General features: G+C 38.3%; 1 protein-coding gene across 1 annotated transcript in view; it reads left to right on the top strand.

Moving 5' to 3' along the window:
• Positions 1-23780, top strand: part of SEMA3A (semaphorin 3A) — a 197073-nt gene that overhangs the window by 78876 nt on the left and 94417 nt on the right. The window contains exon 4 of the mRNA XM_067564004.1: positions 508-627. Coding sequence (XP_067420105.1) covers positions 508-627 — 120 coding nt within the window. The remainder of the gene's footprint in view (positions 1-507; positions 628-23780) is intronic.

The following is a 23780-nucleotide window of genomic DNA, read 5'->3' as shown; positions in this document are numbered from 1 at the left end:
AGGATCAAGGCCTAAGTGACTACAGTAGAATTGAGGCAGCAGAGGTTATGAATTACAGCTAATATGCATATGATTATTTTAAATGTTATATCAGTGAGTTATTTTATATCAGTTCATCCCATTTGGCCCATCTTTTTTCAAATTCTTAGTTAATTAAATACAGGAAGGCAGTCAGTCTATTTTTCTTAATTATTTTACTCTGGGCAGCCTTGTTTCTATACATGAGATTTGTTTTGCAAATAGAGAAATAACCTCCATACAGGCAGAGACTACCTCAAACAGAAAAAGCGGAAATTGTCTGGATTTTTTTTTTAGCTATGTAAGTTAGTCCCTAACTCAAAATAGCAATGAAATGCCCAATAATAAACAAACCTTACAAATACCCTGAGAGAACCATAACTGTAAAATCCTTTCATTCTGCCAAACAAGCATAACGCACTGGAGTGTCCGTTAGTCATGCTCCCTGCTAGAATTCACTTTGTGTATGTGTTTTTTTTTTCTTCACAGAAAGAATGTGCTAATTTCATCAAGGTGCTTAAAGCTTACAATCAGACTCACTTGTACGCCTGTGGAACTGGGGCTTTTCATCCAGTTTGCACTTATATTGAAATTGGACGACATCCCGAGGTAAAAATAAGAATGTTTTATACTTTTCTTTAAAAAAAAAAATTATTGATGTTTAGACATGACCTCTTCCAGCTGAAATGGATCATTACTAATTTCTGCAGCTCATTTAGTTGCTGGATTGCTGTGGCTTCCATAGATTCAACTTCTGATTCTAGTGTGCTCTGATTCATGAATCGGAACAATATTAAACCATGACCTGCCCCCAAAAATGAAATAAATAAAAATATACCCGCTTTGTCTGGTTGATAAAGGCAAATGTGCTTCCTTTTTTGTTCATGACAGGTACCAGCTATCTGATGGTACAATATTAGCTACACCTTTGTTCTAGTGCCAGCTTTGTCCTCTACGCCTCTTCCCAATCAGTAGTGTCTGACACCACAGCAGCTTTCTCCCATCTGGGAGTTAAGACACAATGCCACACAAGCATATTTCTCAGCTCTCCAATTTGTCCTGACTCACTGACAGTTTTGCTGGCTCCAGTGAGGTCTGGTTTTTGCTTTCTTCCCCTCGTACCTGCTATCCCTCCCCTGGCTTTTGTTATTTATTTGTTAAAGGTTGATATTGTGCTCTTGTGCTGCAGAAAGCATGGAGTAGACGCAGAAGAGTTTATTCCACTTTTTAACTAAAAATAAAACTGATAAGACAGATCGTCCCTGGTGTAAATCAGTGTCACTCCAATAAAATCAGTGGAGCTATGCTGATTTATATAGCTGAGGCTTTTCGTGTGAGGGGGGTGTCTTCAGTTTGATCCATGTTCTACTTTGTTTTTTCCAAAAAGGTTAAACTTTTATTGTAATAATACTAATATGAATCTGTAATATAAGTGAAACCACTTTGCCTTTGTTCTCTGTGTGGCTTATGTGGCTATTGCCCTTTGTATGCTTTCAATGCATAGAACAAATTCTCTTGATGTGTTCTTAGCCATCACTAGTTTAATTTATGGAGGTGGGGGGGATGTTGTTGTTTTTTGGGGGGTGGGGGAGAATCCATAGTTGTGTTACATTGACTTGCTCTGATTGCTGGAGTATAATTATTAGAGTCACCTTATGGAGATGACATTCAGGATTGCAGATTGCCAGGAAAATAAAGACATCTTTGTTTAAATGAATGAGGACACCCTCAATCATTTAAAAATTGGGTTTTGCTTCTGGTAGAAAAATTAACAGATCCTTTGAATGATGACTTATCAGTCTTGGAGTGTTTTTTCCCTATAAAAATGTCTTTTAATGTTTAAAACATGCATCTTAATGTTATAAGCATAAGGTTTTTGGGAAGATGGGGAGTGTTTAGTGGAAGTTTTTTATGCTCTTTAAGGCTTTATTCCAGAATGTAGTCTTGGCAATTAATGATTGTCTCTTGACCACACACAGCATGCCGTTGCTTACTGCATTAAGCAGATTCTCTGCTTCCTGAGATCCATTTGGGAATTGGTAGACATATTAATTAACTCTAGTTCCGTAAGATGTGTGTCAGTCAGTTCTTGGCTACCTGCCAAGTGTATCTATCTGCAGAGAGATAGCAAGTATGAGGTCATTTACTTTTACATTTGGCTGTTTTATGAGCATACAGTAAAACTCACACACTCTATCAAGGATTTATGGAAAGGATGATCAGAAACTAGGGGCCAGACCCAACTCTGGTGTAACCCCACTAACTTTGACATTGGCATGAATTTTTCCCTGGAGCTGTAGCCAACTATTTGCATTCACTTCTTTTTGATTAACTGTAATGACCAAGATGGTCTAAATCCTTGAATTTGCTTACATTCACCCACTAACTTTGGTCCTCCTGGGCCCAAACACTGCCCTGGGGCTGTAACCTCACAATCCAGTCAGAGTAAGGGGCAGCGTGTAGCTGTGCTGCCTCAGAAGCAAGATATGGACTCTCACAGTTTAATCCATCAGACTGAATATGCTATCTGCAAACATATATAGCCTAATAAATACATGATGAGTTATAGCAATTTCCTGGGAGAGGGAAAGACAGGATCTTGTTTAAACCAGTTCCAGATTTGGAAATGAACACCTGAAATACTTAGAAAAATAACTTTGATTTCTGACAGACTCCCTTAAAAACAGCCAGACAAGAGCAGAGGCAGTAAAAGAGAGACCCAAAGAAGCAACATTTTCCCCACAGCCTCTTTTATAAAGGTTTTTAGAGAGAAACTTAGGCCTCTCTCCTGCTACCATTAAAACCAATGGCAAATTTCCCATTGACTCCAGTGGGAGCAGGATCAACCTCTTAGTGGTATTACGCTTATTATTATAAATCACCATGGGTCAGATTGTGGCATAAAGGAACAACTGTAAGTATAGGGAGACGCAGAGCTGCACTAATGTAGGATGCAGCATATATTTGTCTGCATGACTGGCCAGCTGCAGTGGGGAGAGAGCAAGACTTGGCCTTCTCACTGTCCTCTTTGGGGTAGCTTGTGCCTCACAAGATGCTAGCAGGATGCAATCCTTGTGGTCAGAAGAATTCAGGAATTACAATTCTACCTGGTCCTTGCCTTGCAGGGAGGGAGAAGTCTCTCTGCACCCTCCCCTAAGTCTTGCACATTTAGACAGGCACTTACAAGATAGTGATCCAGATCCTCAGCTGGTGTAAATAGGAGAAGTATTTAGCTGATTTACACCAGCCATGCCCAGCATCTTTAATTGTCTCCTCCCAGATCTCTTATGATGGTTCATCAGATTAAAAACAATCTTTAACTGTATAAACCTAAAAGATCTGGGATCACTTTGTTTTGCAGTTCATTTCTCATCCTTACTCGACAAAGGAGCTCTACATTTAGTTTAGATTTATGATGTACATAAAACTTTAAATTATTGCATCTGAAGGTATATAATGATACCACCTGTAATACATTTGCTTTTTCTGGTCTCTGTGCATTTAAATAACCTTTGGTACAACTCATAAAATTTTGCTAAATTATACCTTCCAGTCTGTTTCTCTCCCCCATCCCCATACGTCACGTTAGAAGAAGTCCAGAGTTCATTTTTCCAAGCAATGAATATCCTGTGAAGATACATTTAAATAATTTTTCTTACAGTGATGGAGGACCACTCCTCTCCTCTGGAGAATGCCGAAGGGTATGTCTATGCTGTAATAGACAGAAGTGGTTGCAGCACGTGTAGGCATACTCAAGCTACTTTTGATCAAGCTAAGTCTATAGCCACAGCAACACAGGCTAGCCATCTGGGTATGTACCCAGGATCTCCAGGCAGCTAACCCATGTCTTCGACCGCGCTGTTGTAGCTTCCGGCTATTTTTAACAACTGATCAAAGTTAACTCAGGAATTCCTGCACATGCTCCAGTCATACTTCCCAGCTGCAGTGTAGACACACCCCAAGGGGCACACAATAATTGAGGAAGGTGAGTTACTGTTGGTAGAAAAGCAGATATGATGTTTCATCATATAATACAAAATGTGGAGCAAATAAAATGATTCAGTGGGAGCAGATGTGGCATAAATGAGCATAGCTCCATTAAAGACCATGGAGCTACACAAGTTTATATCAGCTTGGGATCTGGCCTGTGGTTTTTAAGTGAAACATTTGAGCAAATTATGTTTTTTATTGTAAGTTAAGGCTCATCTGAACGTAATCTTTCTAACTTGCTTTCTGTCCAGTTAATGGTATGTTTGCATGATATTCATAGTGCTCTCCAGTTATTGGGGGGGAAAAAGAATTATATTAACAAATGCAAAAGAATAGGATACTGTTCAAGGATGAAGCCCTTTCATGATATTAGAGTTCTAGTCATAATTAAGAGGCCAGATCCTCAGCTGGTATAAAGTGGCATTGCTCCACTGGAGCACTGTCTTCATTTGCTGAGCTTGTCTTTGCTAATATAATGTATTGTACAGAGCTATCTCTGCCTTGAAAGTTCCAAAGGTAAAATGCTGTGGCATGTGGAAAGGCCTAAAAGTCAGAGGAATAAATAGTGTTCTTCTTCACTGGGGGACTCACAGCCACAGAGGGACTCCATTCCTCCTATATTATGTTGAGCAAAGCTTAACAATAGCCTGTGTCAGTGTGTAGGAGAACTGATATGGATCAGGCGGGTGGCCAGATCTAGCCATTGATTTCATAAAACTGTTGGCCAAAATCCCTGATGTGGCAGAGGCATAGGGACTGTTGATTCCCATGTAGCCCTTAGAATACATGAAACAGCTCTGCTGGCACTCCATACTAGGAGGGTGAATTTCACATGATCCCATGTTATCGCATGTGGAAAACCTTTGCGTGAAGTCAGGTTTTGCACATAAGTCCGATTTGGCTTCAGCTTCTAAGAAGAATAAATCCTGACATACTCAAAACATTCCAAGCATTTTAGTGCCTAGTCTCTTCTCAGGTTATGTGTATAACTACCATTGATATCAGTTGGGGACAGATCTGTAAAGTAAGCCTTTCAATGAGTGTAAGCAATCATTTCAATAGGTAAACGGGCATCACACAGAAAAATATAAGCATGGCAATCCACCATGTGATGATTAACATTTGCTTACATGGAAGGGCCTTCAAAATGAACAGCTTGTCTTTGGTAAGGCCTGAAAATCATAAAAAAGTGAAAGATGTGTAGTTGGAATCTCGCTGAATTTTTAAGCGTCATCTCACATCAGCATGTATTTCTGAGTAGCCCAATGTTATATCTCCACTGGGTACCTTAACCTTACATTGCACTGTCTTGTTATAAAGTTACTGAAATACAGATCAACATAAATATGTAATTTGATTCCAATATAAAAGATTTTTTGAATAACTCCATCACCCCCTTTAAAAATATAAATATATAAATTAGGCTCAAATTCTGATCAATTTAAAAAAAAAAAAATATCCCTGAGCTTGTGTTATTTTAGCTGCCTTTACTTTAATACTACTAAAAATAATTCTACTGATACTTTTCAAGACTCAGTCCTGACTTCCTTACTCAGGAAAACACCACTGAAGTCCATTTCCTAAGTAAACCACTTTGTGTTGGGATCTTAGTGCTTTGTTTTTATATATATTTTAGATGGTGTCAGTAGTTTATTTATAGTAGTTTGTCTACACTGGATATTAGAGATAATGTCTAAATAGCAATGGCTAGCACCTTCAGGTCTTGCTACTCTAAAAGCATATGCATATACAACTTATTTTTTAAGAGTGTCTCTTGCTTTTGCAAGATTTGGATCCACATTTGCATCCACAGTTGAATTGTGGACATAAATCAGAGTGTGTGTGACTCTAACTATGTAGTTGATGATGTAAGTCAGGTAGCTCCAAGAACAACTACTTAGATTTGTGGATACAATTCATTTTATGGCATGCTCAAAAAGGAAGGCAAGTTCTCATGCCAGCTGAAATATTACCTCCAGATGTTTGTGATATTATTTTATAGTTGGTTGATGCATTTGGTCTCCTACCTACAGGATGAGAAGTTAAACACAAAAGAATGGAGCTATGCCATTTTATACCAGTAGAGAATATGGCCCATTAACTTAAAATGTGAATGTGGTATGAATATCATTTTTGGGAAAAAATGTTTAGCAAAGGGGTCATGTTTTAATCATTGCCAGGGAATGCGAGGATCTTAGGCTTTCAGCTGTCATTTAAGATATTCAGGTCTGCCCTTGCATATTTCATAATTACACATTGGTAATTTGGAATCTATGTCTAAAGTGACAGAAATGTAAGTTGGTAATTATGTCTGAGCTTGGCTTTGAAATTCACCATTTGAACATTTACATGCTGGAAATGAAATCAAGTTTTGAACTGTCAGAAGTCAAAACAGGGAATCTAGCTTTTTTTGTTTTTGTTTTTTTGGTCTTTATTCTCCAATCCATCATCTTAAACTGATTTAATGGAATTAGAAGCCACCTAAGCAATTGCTTAGCAAATTATACTAGGAGAAGATCTAACACATGATGCTGAGCAAAGCTGGCCCTTGTAACTTACAATGGCAGGGGCTGTTTGTTGCACTCTAGAAGCTTTCAATTAATCCTTGTCTTATATGTCTAATCTGATCAATTCAGCTATTCAACAACTATCCTTTATTTGGTATTTGAGAAACATATCCAAATCACTACAGTACTACTCTGCAGCTTACTCCTGAATAAGAAATAAGAAATGATTTAAGTAGCTCTGCAGCGTAATGCTCTGCAGCAGTTTTTGTTTTAACTGAAAACTCCTTTAAGATATTTACTGATAGGAGCATGCCCTGGAGAAAATGTTGGGTGGCATTATGGACCCAATTTCTCCCCTCCCAATCTGATCACCAGAGAGATGCAAAAATATAAAACTTCCTTTGGTTTGTGGGCAGATATCCTGAACATTCCCTTCTAAAAGGAGCACAAACTCACAAACAGGAACAGTCAAGACCAGAAAAGCTTGGCTTTGTTTAGTACAGTAAGATTCTAGGCTGAATGACAGTGTCAAATTTGAATCCACCGCCTTTTAATGAGTAGAATCTATGTGTTAGCACTCTTTCATGACCATAACTGGGAACACCATTGTTTTTTAAATGTACGTTACTTTCAGCCCTCTGTTGCTGAGAAATGCTTGTTGATTACAGCTAAGAACTGTATACAGTATGCTACAGCTGAATGACTTCCATGAATGAGAAACTAAAGCCAGTCAACATATTCATTGGGTTAAAAGAAATGAGCCTCAGAACTGTGGGAAAACCTTTGTTTATACTACTGGAGAGGGAAAAAGAGAGAGAGAAACTGCCACAAAAGCAAATTCATTGAGTGGATCACACAGAAAGTAGTAGGCAGAATTTTCACTTACATTGCAGGTAGTGCCATATTTGTTTGAGTCCATGCCACAAAACTATCCTAAGGACATTTCACAGAGCATACGTGCCACACCTTAGTAACCGGAGGACTCAAGCTTTAGGCAATTCTTAGAATCAGGGCCTGATTCTTCTCCCACTTACACTGACTTTATATCGTTGCAGCTGCCTTCAATGGAGTTTTCTTTGATTTTCACTAGTGTACCTAAGAGGAGACTCAAGTTGTCTCTTTTTATCATACTGTCACAGAAACAGCATGCATTTCTAGCACCTCATGTTTGAAGAGGCAGATAGTTTTGCTATAGCTTTTAGGAGCATGAATTCTAATAATCCTTTCTTACTAGTGCTGGAAATACTCCCACGGTTTGCATTTGGATGTTAATTATTTGTCCTGTCAATAAAAGGATGTTTAGGAGAATTATTTACATCCATGATATGAATAGTCACGCTGTCAGCATGGTACCCTCATCACATGAGGCAAACAGAGCCTGACATAATATGGTGTAATGCAACTCACTTCCTGATTCATTTCAAATGTAGGGCCCAATCCTGCCAAGTACTGAGAGCCCTCAACTCTCATTGACCTTTTAAGGTCAGACCTATAGAGACTATATTTTTAAAAGAGTTGGCTCACATACTAACTCTGCTGCACTGTACTAATGTTGGGAGAGATTTATCTCCATTCATTCAGAGAGGCCATAATGTTTCTAGTAGCCAGAAAATTCAGCACATCATGTCTGATTAGAGAAAGTAATTGAAAACATTAACCCAACCTCATACTCATGTAGCATATGCAAAATTTCATCCACACACCTCGAGTTACAATGGACAAGAATGACTGAACCCTTTGATCTCCAGATGAACATGGAAAAAAATTAAAACAAGCAACCACCATCTGTTGGGAAATGGATTTAATGAAAAGGGTGGATACTGAAATACAGTACATTCACTGACTTAACTGAGGAAATGACTTTAAAATAGATGGAATAAAGATGGAATAAATAGATAGAATGAAGTAATACTTGATTTAGGACTATAGGATACAGAGAAATAGAAACAGAAAGTTATCTAGTACATAATTGAGTAGATCAGAATCAAGGCTACTTTATTGATAGTCAGAGTCCATGTCACAAAACCTGGTTGACAGGAATTGACTTCAGAAAGAAGAATCACATTTTAATGTAATTTCTGCAGCTGAAGGAAGTGCCGGTATTATGTTTGATAGCTCAATACAAACATCTTGTCATGGGCGCTTTAAACATTTGGGGCAATTAAACAGCAGGTTTCAGCTGTGGCTGATGTTCTTTATTTAAGCCATGAAGTTACAAAATGTAGAGAGTTGCAAACATTACTGGGGTTTTTTATTTGGTTTCAGGAGTAAGGGCCTGATCCGAAGCATAGTGAAGTCAACAGCAGTCTTCTCAGTGACTCCAGTGTGATGTGGATCAAGCCCTTTGAGAGCCAATGCATCATTTCAGGCCTCTTCTTGCCTATTCCCTAATTTTCAGCCACAGCTTCCCCGTTAGCCTCTCTGCCCAGTCACAGTATAGACCATAAAGTTCCCATCCACATAAAAATGCACACAAGAGGGGAACTTACTGTCAAATATCCATGTGTGTTTAGAAGATGATTGCCTTCCATTCCTCTAAAACGGGGGAATGGAGACAGAGTAGAACATTTATGGCTCTGGAAAACATCCAGAGGGGGAGAGGACTTTGGATTCTTCAACCATGGGATGTTGTTTCAAGGATTGCTAGGAAGAGACAAGATCCACCTAATGAAGAGAGGGAAGAGCATCTTCACAGACAGGCTTGCTAATCTAGTCAGGAGAGCTTTAAACTAGGTTCGCTGGAGGATGGAGACCTAAGCCCGTAGGTAAGTTTGGGCCCCTTATTGAATGGGGGAGGCAACTTAGTGACACATGATGTGGAAAAAAGCTGAAGTACTCAATGCTTTCTTTGCCTCTGTTTTCACAGAAAAGATCAACTCTCAGACTACTGCACTGGGCAGCACATTATGGGAAGGATATGAGTAGCACCCAGTGGTGAAAGAACAGGTTCAGGACTATTTAGAAAGCTGGACATGCACAAGTCCATGAGGCTGGGTGCAATGCATCCAAAGGTGCTGAGGGAGGTGGCTGGTGTGATTGCAGAGCCATTGGACATTATCTTTGAAAATTCGTGGTGATCAGGGGAGGTCCTGGACAATTGAAAATGGGCAAATATAGCGCCCGTCTTTAAAAAAGGGAAGAAGGAGGATACGGAAAACTAAAGACCATTCAGCTTCACCTTAGTACCCAGAAAAATCATGGAGCAGGTCCTTAAGGAATCCATTTTGAAGTACTTGGAGGAGAGGAAGGTGATCATGAATAGTCAGCATGAATCACCAAGGGCAAGTCATGCCTGACCAACCTGATTGCCTGATATGATGAGATAACTGGCTCTGTGGATGTGGGGAAAGTGGTGGATGTGATTGTACCTTGACTTTAGGAAAGCTTTTGATATGGTCTCCCAGAGTATTCTTGCCAGCAAGTTAACGTATGGATTGAATGAATGGACTATAATATGAATAGAAAGCTGGCTGGATTATCGGGGTAATGGGCAGTGATCAACAGCTTGATGTCTAGTTGGCAGCCAGTATCAAGTGGAATGACCCAGGGGTCAGTCCTGGCGCCAGTTTTGTTCAACATCTGTATTAGTGATCTGCATGATGGAGTGGATTGCATTGTCAACAAGTCTGTAGATGACACGAAGCTGGGGGGAGCGGTAGACACTCTATAGGATCGGGATATGATATAGAGTGACCTAGACAAAATTGAGGATTGGGCTAAAAGAAATCTGATGAGGTTCAACAAGGACAAATGCACAGTCCTACACTTAGGATGGAAGAATCTAATGCACTGCTAAAAACTAGGGACCAACTGGCTAAGCAGCAGTTCTGCAGAAAAGAATGTGTGGGTTATAGTGGACAAAAAACTGGATATGAGTCAACAATGTGCCCTTGTTGCCAGAAGGCTAATGGCATATTGGGCTGCATTAGTAGGAGCACTGTCAGCAGATTGAGGGAAGTGATTATTCCCCTCTATTCGGCACTGGTGAAGCCACATCTGGAGTATTGTGTCCAGTTTTGGGCCACCCACTCCAGGAAGGATTTGAACAAATTGGAGAGAATCCAACAGAGGGCAACAGAAATGATTGGGGGCTGGAGCACATGACTTATGAGGAGAGGCTGAGGGAACTGGGCTTATTTAGTCTGCAGAAGAGAAGAGTGAGGGGGGGATTTGATAGCAGCCTTTAACTACCTGAAGCGGGGGTTCCAAGGAGGATGGAGCTAGGCTGTTCTCTGTGGTGGCAGATGACAGAACAAGGAGAAATGGTCTGAAGTTGCAGCGGGGGAGGACTGCAATAGTTTGGATATTAGGAAAAACTTTTTCACTTGACGGATGATGAAGCATTGGAATGGGTTATCTAGGGAGGTGGTGGAATCTCCATCCTTCTAAATTTTTAAGGCCTGGTTTGACAAAGCCCTGACTGAGATGATTTAGTTGGGGTTGGTCCTGCTTTGAGCAGGGGGCTGGACTAGATGACCTTCTGAGGTCCCTTCCAACCCTAATCTTCTATGATTCTATGACTCAGCAAAATGATCAGATTCTCACGTACCCAAGCTCATGCCCATGCCTCCATCCTGCTGACATCCTTTTTTCCATCATCAGCAGTTTGGCTGACACGTTTGCCATGCCATCACTGGCTTCCTCATTGTTTGCTCAGTTGACCTTTTTGATGGGAATCACTGAAAACACAGGTGATGTTACTGCTGTGAGCAGGTGGCATTATTCCTGTAAGCAGGGCTAACTTCCACAGGTATTTCCACCAAGTGGCAAGTTGAACAATGATAAATTGTGCTCTTCTTTCACTACCTGGACCACTCCCTTTTTTGTATGGACTGTGATGGGAATGCATATAGGATGTAGGTGGTCTGATGTCATCTCACAGTGTCATGGTATAAATAATACCACCGAGTTCCAATTCTTGCCTGAACAAAGTCCCCAGGTCCTTTTGAGTTTCTGCTGCACTCTTTGTTTTATGCAGAATGTCCTTATATTGTCACTAACTCAGCATCTGACCCCCACCTAAGAAAGTGGAATATTCTGCTCCCTCCAATGCTATTATTAATTCCCAATATAGTTTGAAAAGCAGAGAGCACTAAAACATGATGCTGTGATTAATAGTTGGCATCTTTCCACTCTTCTTTTTGAGAAGGATTGTGAGGAGAAGCAAAGACCTAAATTCATGAAACTCCAAACATAATTTGCAGCAATGCATGCAAGATATGCATATAAAGAGAAGATGGCTGCTAACAGAAGGAAGCTGTATTAGCAAGGACAGATATAGTATAACCATTGTGTAAAGTGTAATATTATTAAATACCACACAGAGGATAAAGGAAAAAGCTTTTTATCAAAATAGAACATTTCATCCCTCTGCACCAGGGTTTTATCTGGCATAAAATGACACGACTAGATTAACAATCAGGTATTTCAAGAATTAGAGACTCTGACAGAATGCTAAATTTCATCATCCTTTTTTAAACAATACTTTTCTGCGAAACATGAGAACCAAGGTAATAGGCATTGCAGCCCTGATCAAACATGCACTATCAGCAGCAAGGTAATCCAATTTAAAGGGTGGAGCGCAGCAGTGACAGAAATTGTGGGTTGTTTTTATTTTTTTGTTATTTTGACTTGGGTTGTGGGGTTGTTTTTTTTGTTTGTTTTGTTTTGTTTTATAGTGGAGCACAAAATTATATAAAAATAAATGAAGAATAAGCAATCAGTTTTGCAATCAGAAGTCATAAATAATTATCTCCTATATAACTGATTTAATATATCAGTTTACTATGAAGAGTTTATTAATGTATTGCTAAATGGATAAGGGAGGTTAACTTTGGTGTCGAAGAGGAGCAGAACTTTTAAGTATTTATATCCCATATTCCTTTTGGTATTACACAAATCTCTCTATCTATCTCTATCTGATTTAAGTATATTCTAAAAATATGCTCTAACCCAGTAAGAAGTTAAGGATCTGAGGTAGGAATTCGTGGGTAGAATTATATGGCCTATGTTATGCAGGAATCAGAGAATCAGAATGGTGTCTTCAGGCATTAAAATCTATAGCTGAAATATTGGCCCCCAATGAAATCAAAGGCACAATTTTCATTCATTCTCTCTATCTATCTATGTTCATTTTCTCTATCTATCTTACATAGTTGTTATCAACCTGCTTCTGAGTTGCTTTTTTCTTTGTAGCGCTTCATTTTAAATAAGTCTGGTTAAGGGATAACTTTTCCCTCACCCCATAGGCAGATTATGCCCTTCCCTGTCGCACTCTAACCTGACTGTGGACTATCAAGTACCTTGGCATTCCAATTGTTCCTAAAGTTCTCTATTGGCAAAAATGAGCATCTTTCCACTATCACTTGGAAATGCAAAGAAAGAAAAGTCCATATCTGTATTTATTCTGACTGTCACAGCTTCTGTATTATGTGCCAGGGCACTGTTCACATCTGGATTTTATATATTTATTTCTGGGGGGAAAGGCTTGTTGGTGCTTTTTGTTCATTTTACTTTTGAGGGGGGCTGGAGAAAAGAATGAGAAAGAATTACTGGAGAAGTATCCAGTTGTTGCTGGCTAATTTACTTAAGAAGACGTGAGAAAAATCACACAGAATGAGCAAGTATGTCATGAACTCATACAGATTAAAGTTGGAAATGGCTTACCACATCATTTGGGCTATCCTAGACTCTGGACATCTTCTAGTACTTTGTTCTAAAAGGCATGTGGTCTTCCTCTCATTTATACTGATCTAAATCATGTCTAGTATGTGTTTCCAGCTTTAATTTTCATTTTTTAAAATAACATGCTATGAAGTGTAGTTATATCCATTGCTGAATCCTAAATGATTTCTCGCCCTTCTTGGTGTTTACACCTTTCAAATAGTAGGGGTTCTGTCACATAGCTCATCTTTATGTAATTGCATGTATTTTAGTTAATAAATACAGCATTATATGTGAAAGCTATGGATTTCTTTGAGTTACAGCATGGACTGAGTTAGGGAGAGATATTGAATAACTCCTTGCAAGTGCATAATCAGACAAGAACCCAATACACTCTGTTAATTAAATGTATCCCATAATGAATGTATGCTAATAATTACCTTTAAGTTTAAGTGCTCAGATAATCTCGGACTACAATAATACAATATGTGTTTTAGATATATATCATTACAGTAAAGTAATTAAAGGTTACTTAGCTGTTAAATGGTTACCTTAGAGGAATCCTTCAATAATGTGGCTTGAAACATGCCTTCACAGTATAATTAATTAAGGAAATTAAATATCAAGGCTGTAGTAATCTATTTTCTGCACAGAATAGCTGGCATATAAAAACAGTAGATGAGTAGGTGGCAGGAAGCCACCTTCTTGTTGCTTTCATATGTAAAATAATGTATATATTGTAGGTTGTAAAAGAACCATGACAAAAGATCTTAGGAGCAACAGAGTAGCAGAAATATTATGGTTCATATCCATGTGCTATTCTAGTGCAAAGCTCAAATAACACAGTCTGAGATAAGTCTTAACATTCATTCAATCCTTTTTCACACCTATATGCCACATGGAGTTAAAAGCTTGGCATTGAATGACAAGGGTTTTGCTCCGCAGCTCTGTCTGAGTCATCAGGAGGATTCTCACAGGGTTTAGTACCTTGGTGCCTTCTTCTGCACTTAATATAAACCACAGCAGGAAGGTTGAGCAAACAGTTGATCTGAGCATAAACAGTCCTCTCCAGCCCTTTAATGGGAAGATAACACATGTGGAACTTCTGGCAAAGCAAAGCGTTAAAGCAGGGAGAGAAATAGATTTTTCCTCACTGCTTCTATGCTGGGTTGAGAACTGATTTCATACATTATCTTCTTACTTTAAAGCATGTTGTGTGAGCACTAGAGAAACCAACAGCATAAATACTCTATGTATATTTCACTTCTTTTTGCATTTTTTTTTTGAAGACAAGGATTTTTTTAAAATCTGGATTCTTTCATAAATAATCTTAAAACCTAAAGTTCAGATCAGCATTTGTATCCTGATAATAGGTCCTGATCCAGTCAATGGGACCATTCACATATTTAAAAGTTATGTTCCTACTTAAATGCTTTTGCTGGGTCATGGCCTTTGATAAACTGAAAAACAAAACCTGCCCCTTCCTCCACACTGCAGATAGCCTTGACCACAGCATACCTGGAAACGGATTGGCTGCACAAGAGGCAAAATGCAGGATCTGGCGAGGTCTGACATAAATGGGTGGAATCATAGCTCCTTTGGACGCTCTCTGGAGGTCCAAAGATGCCCTTCTTCAGAGATGCGAAAAGGTTGAGGCACCACAAGTTGGGTATGAGTGAATCAGGGTAGAAACTGATGGAGCCAGGGAAGCAGTCACTCTAAAGTAAATTCAACTTCTTGCACCTGCAAACTGCCTTGGAGATAAAGACGTATGACATGAGCTTAGGAGAGCCAATGGTATCAGGGTTCCAAGGGAGAGGTTGCTCTCCATGTTGTAACACTACAGTTTGTGAGGTTTCAGCTTCTTCTTGGAGACAATGAAGAATCTACACTGATGCCCCAGCATGATGTTAGAAGTAGAAACCATGTTTGGGCAGAGAATTGGAAGGGAATCATATTACATGAATCTTGCAGAGATCTGGTAGACTTTCCCTTCCACTAGGGTATTTTGACTGGAGGTGTGAAAATGTTTTCATGTTTGTTTGTTTTTAAACAAGGCCAATACATGTTGCATCTTAATGACAAATGGCATTGATTATTTTTTCAAAGCAGTAAATCTCTAATCATTTTTTTTTATACGTTCACCTAAACATGTTGTTGGAAATATGGGAAAAACACTGGAACCTGCAAGTGTTTTACTGTTTGCATGAAGAGAAATTATTCTCTGTAGCTAACATTTATTGACAAGCTTGCAACTGGTTTCATAAAGAATATGATTGTACCTACAATACAAACCATGTGTTAAGTGAAGTAAATAAGTGCCTGCAATCATTTTTTTCCCCCTTGACTTGTTCCAAGTTTAGTTTTCCATTTGGCTAAGCATCAGTGATCATACAAGTGGTGTGTTAAGTATAGCCATGGAGGTACAAAATATTTCAGTCTCATTATAGCTGGTCTAGGTGTTTAAGTTCTTCTGATATTTCTGTCAGTGTGATTTTTATGTTGCAAAATGTACTTTACCATATATTTTAGATTTCTAAGGTCCATATTCTTATATTATAAGACTTGGTGACCTGGTTTTTATTACTTAAGGCTATGACTTTTTCCTTATGTAGACAAAGTCCAGCAGGCTGCATTTTCCCCACTCAGGGCCTAATCCTGTACTCCTTACTGAGGCTAAATTCCCTTGAAGTCAGCTGGAGTTTTTCTAAATAATGAGTGCTGGATCTTACTCACAGAGCTTTGAAATTAACATTGCATTCAGTGCATGCAGGCAGAAGAACTGAATGGCCCATTAATGTGGAACTGCAACGGTACTGCAACAGTATAGCAAGTATGCAGAGTTGGTATGATAATATTAATTGATTCAGACGTCATGTTCAAGATCAGTTTTTTCTGTTAAAGGATTGTATGGACAAGTCAAATAGAAAAAACAAAGCTGATTTTGTGTAACCTTACCCAGGAGAAGGAGCCAAAGAAGAAACTCTTGACATGTTAGTGGGAGTTTTGAGTATGGAAGCTATTCAGGACATAGGCTTTGTCAATAGAGCTATGTAAATTGTTTTGTGCTGAAGAGTGCAGATTTGGGGCAACTGAATGTATTTGTGAATTTGGGTTAATTTTGGCAAATGGTTTCGGTCAAAAAAAAATTCAGAAATGTTGAAACAGTTTGTTAGTATTTCTGAAACAACCTGTTTTGACTTTGAGCAAGACAGTTTGTTTCAGAATTTCCCTCAATTTTAATTTTTTTTAAGTTTTAAAAATCAGTGGAAATGAAAAGTTTTGCTTGCTCCCAAATGAGTTTTTTCCAACTTTTTTTTTTTTTTTTGCTGAGAAATTTCATTCTGTTCAATCAAAATTTTTTTTTCCAATTTTTCAATTCGGCTAACAAACCAAAAAACTGGTTATTCATCCAGCTCTGTTTGTCAGCAAACAAACATTAAGGTGACTAATAAAAGTGGTGTAATTTGCAAACCCTTGTTTTGATTCTACTTTGAATTAAGAGTGGCTTATTTTGGATTATCTTAAATCTGTTCCCAATTGCCTTAAAATAACCCAAAATAAGTCACTCTTAAACCAAACCTATAATGTCCACACAGGGGTTTGCATAAGTTTAAATTCTCATTTTTTCACTAAACTGGTATAGCTTTGTACACAAGCCTTTAGACTGAAAATAGTATTTAGCCATCCAAAAGAATTTGCAAGAGAGTAATATGGAAAATAGCTCATTTCTATTTGTCATTTGTAGGCTGGTGATTTTGTTTTTTATTGCTTTGTGTAAATGTGTTGGATGTATGCATTTAAAATCTATGATCCCATTGTAAATAGGATTACCTTATAGTAAGAATTTAATGTGGAGGAAGACTAAGGCAGAAAAGCTAAATATCTTGTAATAAGTTTGCTAAACTCAAGTTATTGAGTGATATTATTTAAAAAATAGTGATATGTCAGAAGAAGGAAACAGAGTTTTTAAATACAAAAAAGAGATGTAAAAATAAATTAATAAATAAAATTAAAAAATTGTAAAAAAATGTGTCAATTTTGTTGAAGGACAACGTTGACTCTGCAAAAAAGAGATAACATGTTTCACCTGATATAGCAGAAACTAGTTTGGATACCAGTTAAGGACTTAGATGGTTTTTTAGGTTCTGTATATCTTAAGAGGTGATAGAGAGTTGTCAGAAAGATAAAACTTTCAGGATTTAAATTATTTACATAAAGCTTGCCTGATATCTTTACTTATATTAGGTATTACCTTACTCCCACTGAAATAAATGAGGCTACTCAAAGAATAATCTAATACTTAATATGACTAAGGGAGTAAGCATCTGGTTGTGAAAAAAGGGGGGAAAAAAGGACAGGTTGTTAAAAATACTACAGGATTCCTTTTCTTACGCAGTTTGCTGAATAACTGAAATGGTCAAAAGAAATTCTAGACCTAGTCCTCAGAAATTATGTTAATCTGATAAATAATAAAGTTACAGCTAGGAACTAGGGACCATCTAGAATCTAATGCTAATATAATCAGATTTGAACTTATGAACTGATATGGGTAAGTACTAGGGGCAGCAACACAAAAAAGGTTGCAACTTTGTGAAATATGACTTTCAAGTTCTGAATGACCTTGACTCAGGAAAGCTTTGTGTTCAGGACAGCATTTTCAGATTTAGTACACATGCATAAGTGTTGTTCCATAATAAAAATGCATGAAAAACACATGCTTAAGTGGTTTCCTAAACTGAAGCCTAAAATGTCTAAAGGAAAATTGTTAAACTCCAGTTCCTTAAATTAGGATCTTTAATCTATATTTTTGTATTAGGTGCCTAAGTATAGATTAAGGAGCCTACCTTTAGGCATCAAGGGTAAACATTTCCAAAGTACTTGGGTCCCATTTTCACTGAAGACACATGCACATAAGAACTTAAAGCCTTGTCTACACTAGAAAGCTTTGTTGACAAAAGTTTTGCCGGCATACAGCCACCGCTGTAATTTAATCGCTGTTGCATGTCTTTACTGTTTCCTTCTATCAGTGGAGTGCATTCACACTATCAGCTCTTTGTCGACAAAGTGAGCAGTGCACTGTGGATAGCTATCCCACTGTGCAACTGTGCACATGGTGCTTTGGGAAGGGTTTGCAATGCCTCACAGGACAGGCACGGCATCACATGATGTAGGTTTCTGCATCCCATCATTCCATGGGCATCCTACTAGTTTGACAGCTGCTTTTAAACTGCCCTGTCAGCCAAGCTGACACTGCTGAACACAAACACAAGAAGCCCACAGAAGTGGGAGGGAGGGGGGAAAAGTGAGTGAATGAGTGTGTGTGAGACACACACACACACACGGAGAGAGACAGACAGACAGAATGTGTTGCGGGACAGTGAGTGTGTCTCCACTTGTCCTGTCTCTTTAAGTTCAGACAGCAGCAGCTGGAAGCAACCAATCCCAAGGCAGAAGCTGCTACACAGACAGCTCATAGCTGGCATCTGCAGTTTCCCCAGCCCGCCTCAGCAGAGACAGGTCCAGTACACCCATGGGGGCAGAGGCAGGAGAGGGACGCAGCCCCCACCTCCCTCCCTGGAGTTACACATCAGGAGTTACACTTCTCCCCTGTAGTTTAGGGTAGGCAGGCAGGACTGTGTTTGCTGTGCTGTGGAGTGAGTTCTCCATGGTGCATACACTTGAAAACTTTCTGGGGCTTTGAAAGGGGAGGGGCAGATGCAGATGGCTGCAGGGCAGCCGAGCTCAAACTGCTTACAGGAACAGCACTCACAATGGCATACTGGGATAATCAGGAGGCTATTTTCAGTGATATAACCTAAGGGCAGTGTCTACACATGTGCTTTTTTGCAAAACTTTGCCAAAAAAGGCTCAATACCTCTTGTCTAGGTGGGTTTTTTTTGTACAAAACAGGGCAGTTTTGTTGACAAAAGGGTCATTGCAGTGTGTACACCAGGATTGTTTTGTTGCCAAAGGGGACTTTTGTCATCCAAACTGTCTAGTGTAGACCAGGCCTATGTCTCATTGAAGGTTAGTGGGCTTAAGTCATTTTGAAAATGGGATTTAGGCTCTGAGTGTTAGGCAGTTTTGAGGATTTTACCCGAAAGCTTGAAAATGTTGGTCTGTGTAGAATAGGAAATAGGAGGAAATTGGAGAAATTGTAACCAAAAGTCAGTCTGCTTAACTCTAAACAGAAATGTTGTAACACAGGCCAATATGTAAAGGAGGGCTACAAAGATGAGATGTAAAGTTAATCTCTGCCATGAAGAGAAAGATTGCTGATACTTTTAAAAGCTAAGAAAAGTATAGATCAGAAGAGTTATAAAAATAAGCATAAACAATTGAACAATATAGTTGGGGGAGTGAAATCTGAATGTTGAATTTCAGAGACTAGTTCAGGTAGGAAGAAATGTTCAAATAACTGGCAGTAAGCAGAGGTGAAACATTTTTCGTGAAGAAAATTGAAATTGCAATGGAAGACAGGAGAAAGGAAATTTAAATGGCACATTTGTTGCACTAAAAATTGCCTCTCTTTATCTCAGGCCTAACCCTGAATCTATTGAAGTCAATGACAAAGATTCTTTTGGGTTCATTGGGATCTGGTCCTTAGGTACCAATCTGGCAGAGCAATGAAGCACATGTTTAGCTCTGAAGTCAATGGTAATAGTTATAGGCTTAAAGTTAAGCATATACTTAAGTGCTTTGCTGGAAAAAGGCCTTCAGCTCTGATTCAGCAAGACACTTAAGTATGTGCCTTCCTTTAAGCATGTCAGTTAATCCCAGTGGGACCAACTTTGCATGGCTAAAGGAACGTAGGAATTGCTATATTGGGTCAGACCTGGCGCCCTTCTCGTCTCCACCACTAGATGCTCCAGTGAAAGCGATAAAAACTCTATAGTAAACTAATACGGGATAACCTGATCTCCAGGTAACTAGATATACTAGATAACTAGGTAATAGAGATTAAACCTTGAAGCATAAAGCAAAGTATCTTGCTAAATCAGGACCATAGTGAGACAGGAGAGAGAGGAGAACTGCCAAAGACTGTGATCATATTTCTTAATAAAGTAGTCAAGGACCAGAGGTGATACTATGGTGTCGATAACAACACAAATGCCCCTGAGAAGTTTGGCCCTCGGAAGGCAAACAAGTAATGTGCATGTGTCCAGTTCAGAGAGATCATATGTATAGCTACATGTTTGAAAGGAAATGAATGAGGCAAGAAGTCAGAAACAGCATTTTCAGACATTCCTTAATATTAAATCAAACTCTTGAGGATTGGAATGTGTTACATATTACAGATTTTAATCCAAAAATGGGCCTCAGACTGTAGAATGAAATTATAGATAGGGCTTCTGGTTTGGAGAATGAGGGGCTTATTCATTTCCTTTTCAGAGTTTATATTTAGTAATTTTTGAATTTTATGTAGATGTCCAAAAATTGGGGGCATTCTTTTTGTATGTACTATAATGAGAACTGTATATTATAATGACTAATCTCTTTGTAATATTCCCTATTGTGCTTTAACATAGTACTGTTTCAAATAGCACTATATTAAAGTGCACTAGGGAGCCTTTAGCGCACACCAGCAGGGCCTATATAGACTAATTAATGTGCAACATATTAGTTTGCATTAGAAATCACACCCCCATAGTCCATATTACTGATCTGTGCAGAAAGCCCTTAGATACAAATAACTATTTCTTGTGTTTTTTTCTGGGGTTTATTGGATAAACATCCATTTCTTTTCTTTTTCTTTTTTTTTAATCGGTGGTATTTTATTAGTGTTTATCAGTTAAAATTTAAATCAGAAGTCCTAATTATAGACCAGTTTTCTCAAATTCATTGTAAGGAAATTGAGCCAAATTCTCAGCCCACTAAAGTCAATGGTAACCTGAAATCTACATAAATTTTCAGAAAAACATATGCTTGGATACATACTCTCATCCACACACGGATTTTCATCCACAGGCTGTCATGCTCGAAGTGTTGCATAGCACACGTATATGCAGATGTTCAAGAAACATTTGATAAAGTTCCTCCTCAAATATTGTTTTCTAATACAATGGGCCAATGCATAGGGTATATAAGAGATACTGTAAATTACAGCTTGGAAAGTGGGTATAAATGACTGTAAATTGGTGTAAATCTTATTCTGAGATGGCAGGAGAGAGGGGATTGTAGGAGGAAAAGCTACCAGCCAGACTGTGTAAAATAAAACAGGGTTCCCTTGTTGGTTGTTTTTCTTGCTACTAATTCAACCTTCTTCCTCCTCTGTATAGAAAGTTATACTCACCAATTTACCAATATACAATTTTCAATTCCATTTACATTACCTCTGCTTTTGGCCCAGTGACTCAGAAGAATACACAAGGGTTCATATTATCAGTATTGCTAACCCCAAATGTTCAAAAAACATGAGTCAGGCTCAATCAGGAGATTGGCTTTAAAATCACAAGATTATGTAAAAATAATAGATTTGGTGTTCTTTTTATTTGTCTTCTGCTTTGTGAGCCTTTAGGGTAGACTGGGGTCACATTTTGAAGCTTTCTCCACAGCCAGGAGGGCTAGAAACGAATGTTTTCTTTAAGAACGAAGGATGAAATCATCACATATTCACTTGATTCCAAGAGGTGGGGTTTTAAGGAAAACAATAATTATCATGAGACTCATGACAAAATCATGAGCATTGGCAACATTATTATAATGGATAGAAAAGTGGACTGACAACAGCAAACACTCAATTGCTGTAAATTGAGGCCAAGAGCTTAAAGATTCAAAAAAGATGAGGCATTTATAAGGATAATAAGAACATCTGCAACTATATTTTTAGGATAAAACTACATAAAGGATGAAAACACTAATGCATCCGGGTATAAACCAATTACTAAGTGATGCGGGTTAGAATGAAATTTAGGACGGTTATTCCATAATTGTCAGCTACAGGGATTCATTCACCTCCATCTGGAGCACGTGGTTTTAGCCACTGTCAAAGATATGTAACGGATCTAGAAGGAACACTGGTCTGGTCCACTTTCAGAATTCTATAATTCCTGTAGAAATGATACTATATGAAGGCAGATCCTCAGCTGGTGTAATTTGTAATCAGTAGAGTTCTGACCATTTACACTAGCTGAAGATCTGCCCTCCAGAATTTATCGATGCAATATTCAAGAGCTTTGTCCAAAATTTGAGACATTAAAATTAATAGGAAATAATTTGACACAGTGGAAGAATATAAAGTTTCCAGTGGTGAAAGGAGCTTTAAAAAACAACAACAGGAGACAGAATCCAGAACATAGGGAAATAAGGCCAACCATTCAATTCAGAGCCATTTCACTAAAAGAAAGGAAATGTATGGCATATGGTGTCAAGTGAGGCAATTGAAGTACATAGTCAAAAATGTTTAAAAAACAGCTGTACGTTTGCATGACAAATAGGGGAATAGAAAATACTGTGATGCATCAAGTAGGAGAGGAAGAGCTACTTAAAGGGGGATAGACTTGCTGGATGTTTATTTCCTTTTCTTATCCAGCAGTCTTTAATGTTTTTGTTTGATTTTTTTTTCCTCCAAATTCAACCTCTACCTTCTGTTCTGTTTCACACAGTGACATCAGTGTCAACTATCAAAAAACAAAAACTGGGTGGATCCTTAAACTTTGAAACACAATCACAGAACAATTATGAGAAAGAGATAACTATGTTTTAGCTGTTCTCCTCCACCCCTGTATTTAAACAGATTAGATTATTTAAATAAACGTTGGACACCATGGAGAAAATTTTCAGTATAGTGCAGTCCTGTGAATCTCCACTAAGTTAATCTGTCACTATTTACCTCTACATGTAAAATCATGCAAACAGAAAAGCCATCTTCATCCTGAGTCCTATAAATGACCTTCTATGACTTCTGCTTTTTTTAAAAAATACAATAATACTAGGTCCCTCAGGTGTAAGGAAATTGGCTCAGAAGATTTTGCCATGAGCAACATAGAAGCAAAAATTCAACTCAGGTCCATGTTATCATCTGATAGATAGTATTTTATGGACACAATTGGCACATTTCCTGGCAGTCTCAGAAAAACCAAAGGCTGAATGGACATGGAGACTGATTAATTCTCCATGTCTCAAGGTAATCTCTACAAGTAAGGTTTAGCCCTGCAGATGCCCAATACCTCTTCAGAGGTGTTGAGTGGATTTAGTTGCTATTTACTTCAGTGAGATTTGAGAAGGAAACATGGTGTTGTGGTTAAACCACAAGACTAGTACTCAGGATATACTGCATAAAATCATGACTCTGCCATACACTTCCTGTGTGACATTGGCCAAGTCACATAATTTCAGTTCCCTGATCTATCAAAATGGGAATTACACTTCCCATGCAGGATACTGGAGTAGAGTGTTTACAGGGTTGCCTCTAACTTTCTACAAAGGAGAAACAATGAAGCTATATACAAAGTTTTATCAAATGCCCAAAGTGAAAAAGTAAAGATATTGTAGACTATTTCAGTAATCTGAGGTTTTACCTGGAACAGCAGGAGGTAAAACACTTTCACAAAAAATGTAATTTTTTAAAATTAATGTCTGTGTAAATATAATCCAATC

Source organism: Emydura macquarii, unplaced genomic scaffold (genome assembly GCF_026122565.2).
Source record: "Emydura macquarii macquarii isolate MOO-44397 ecotype Brisbane River unplaced genomic scaffold, CSIRO-AGI_Emac_v2 contig_2636, whole genome shotgun sequence".
Lineage (NCBI taxonomy): Eukaryota > Metazoa > Chordata > Testudines > Chelidae > Emydura > Emydura macquarii.
This window is presented reverse-complemented; position numbering and strand designations above follow the sequence as displayed.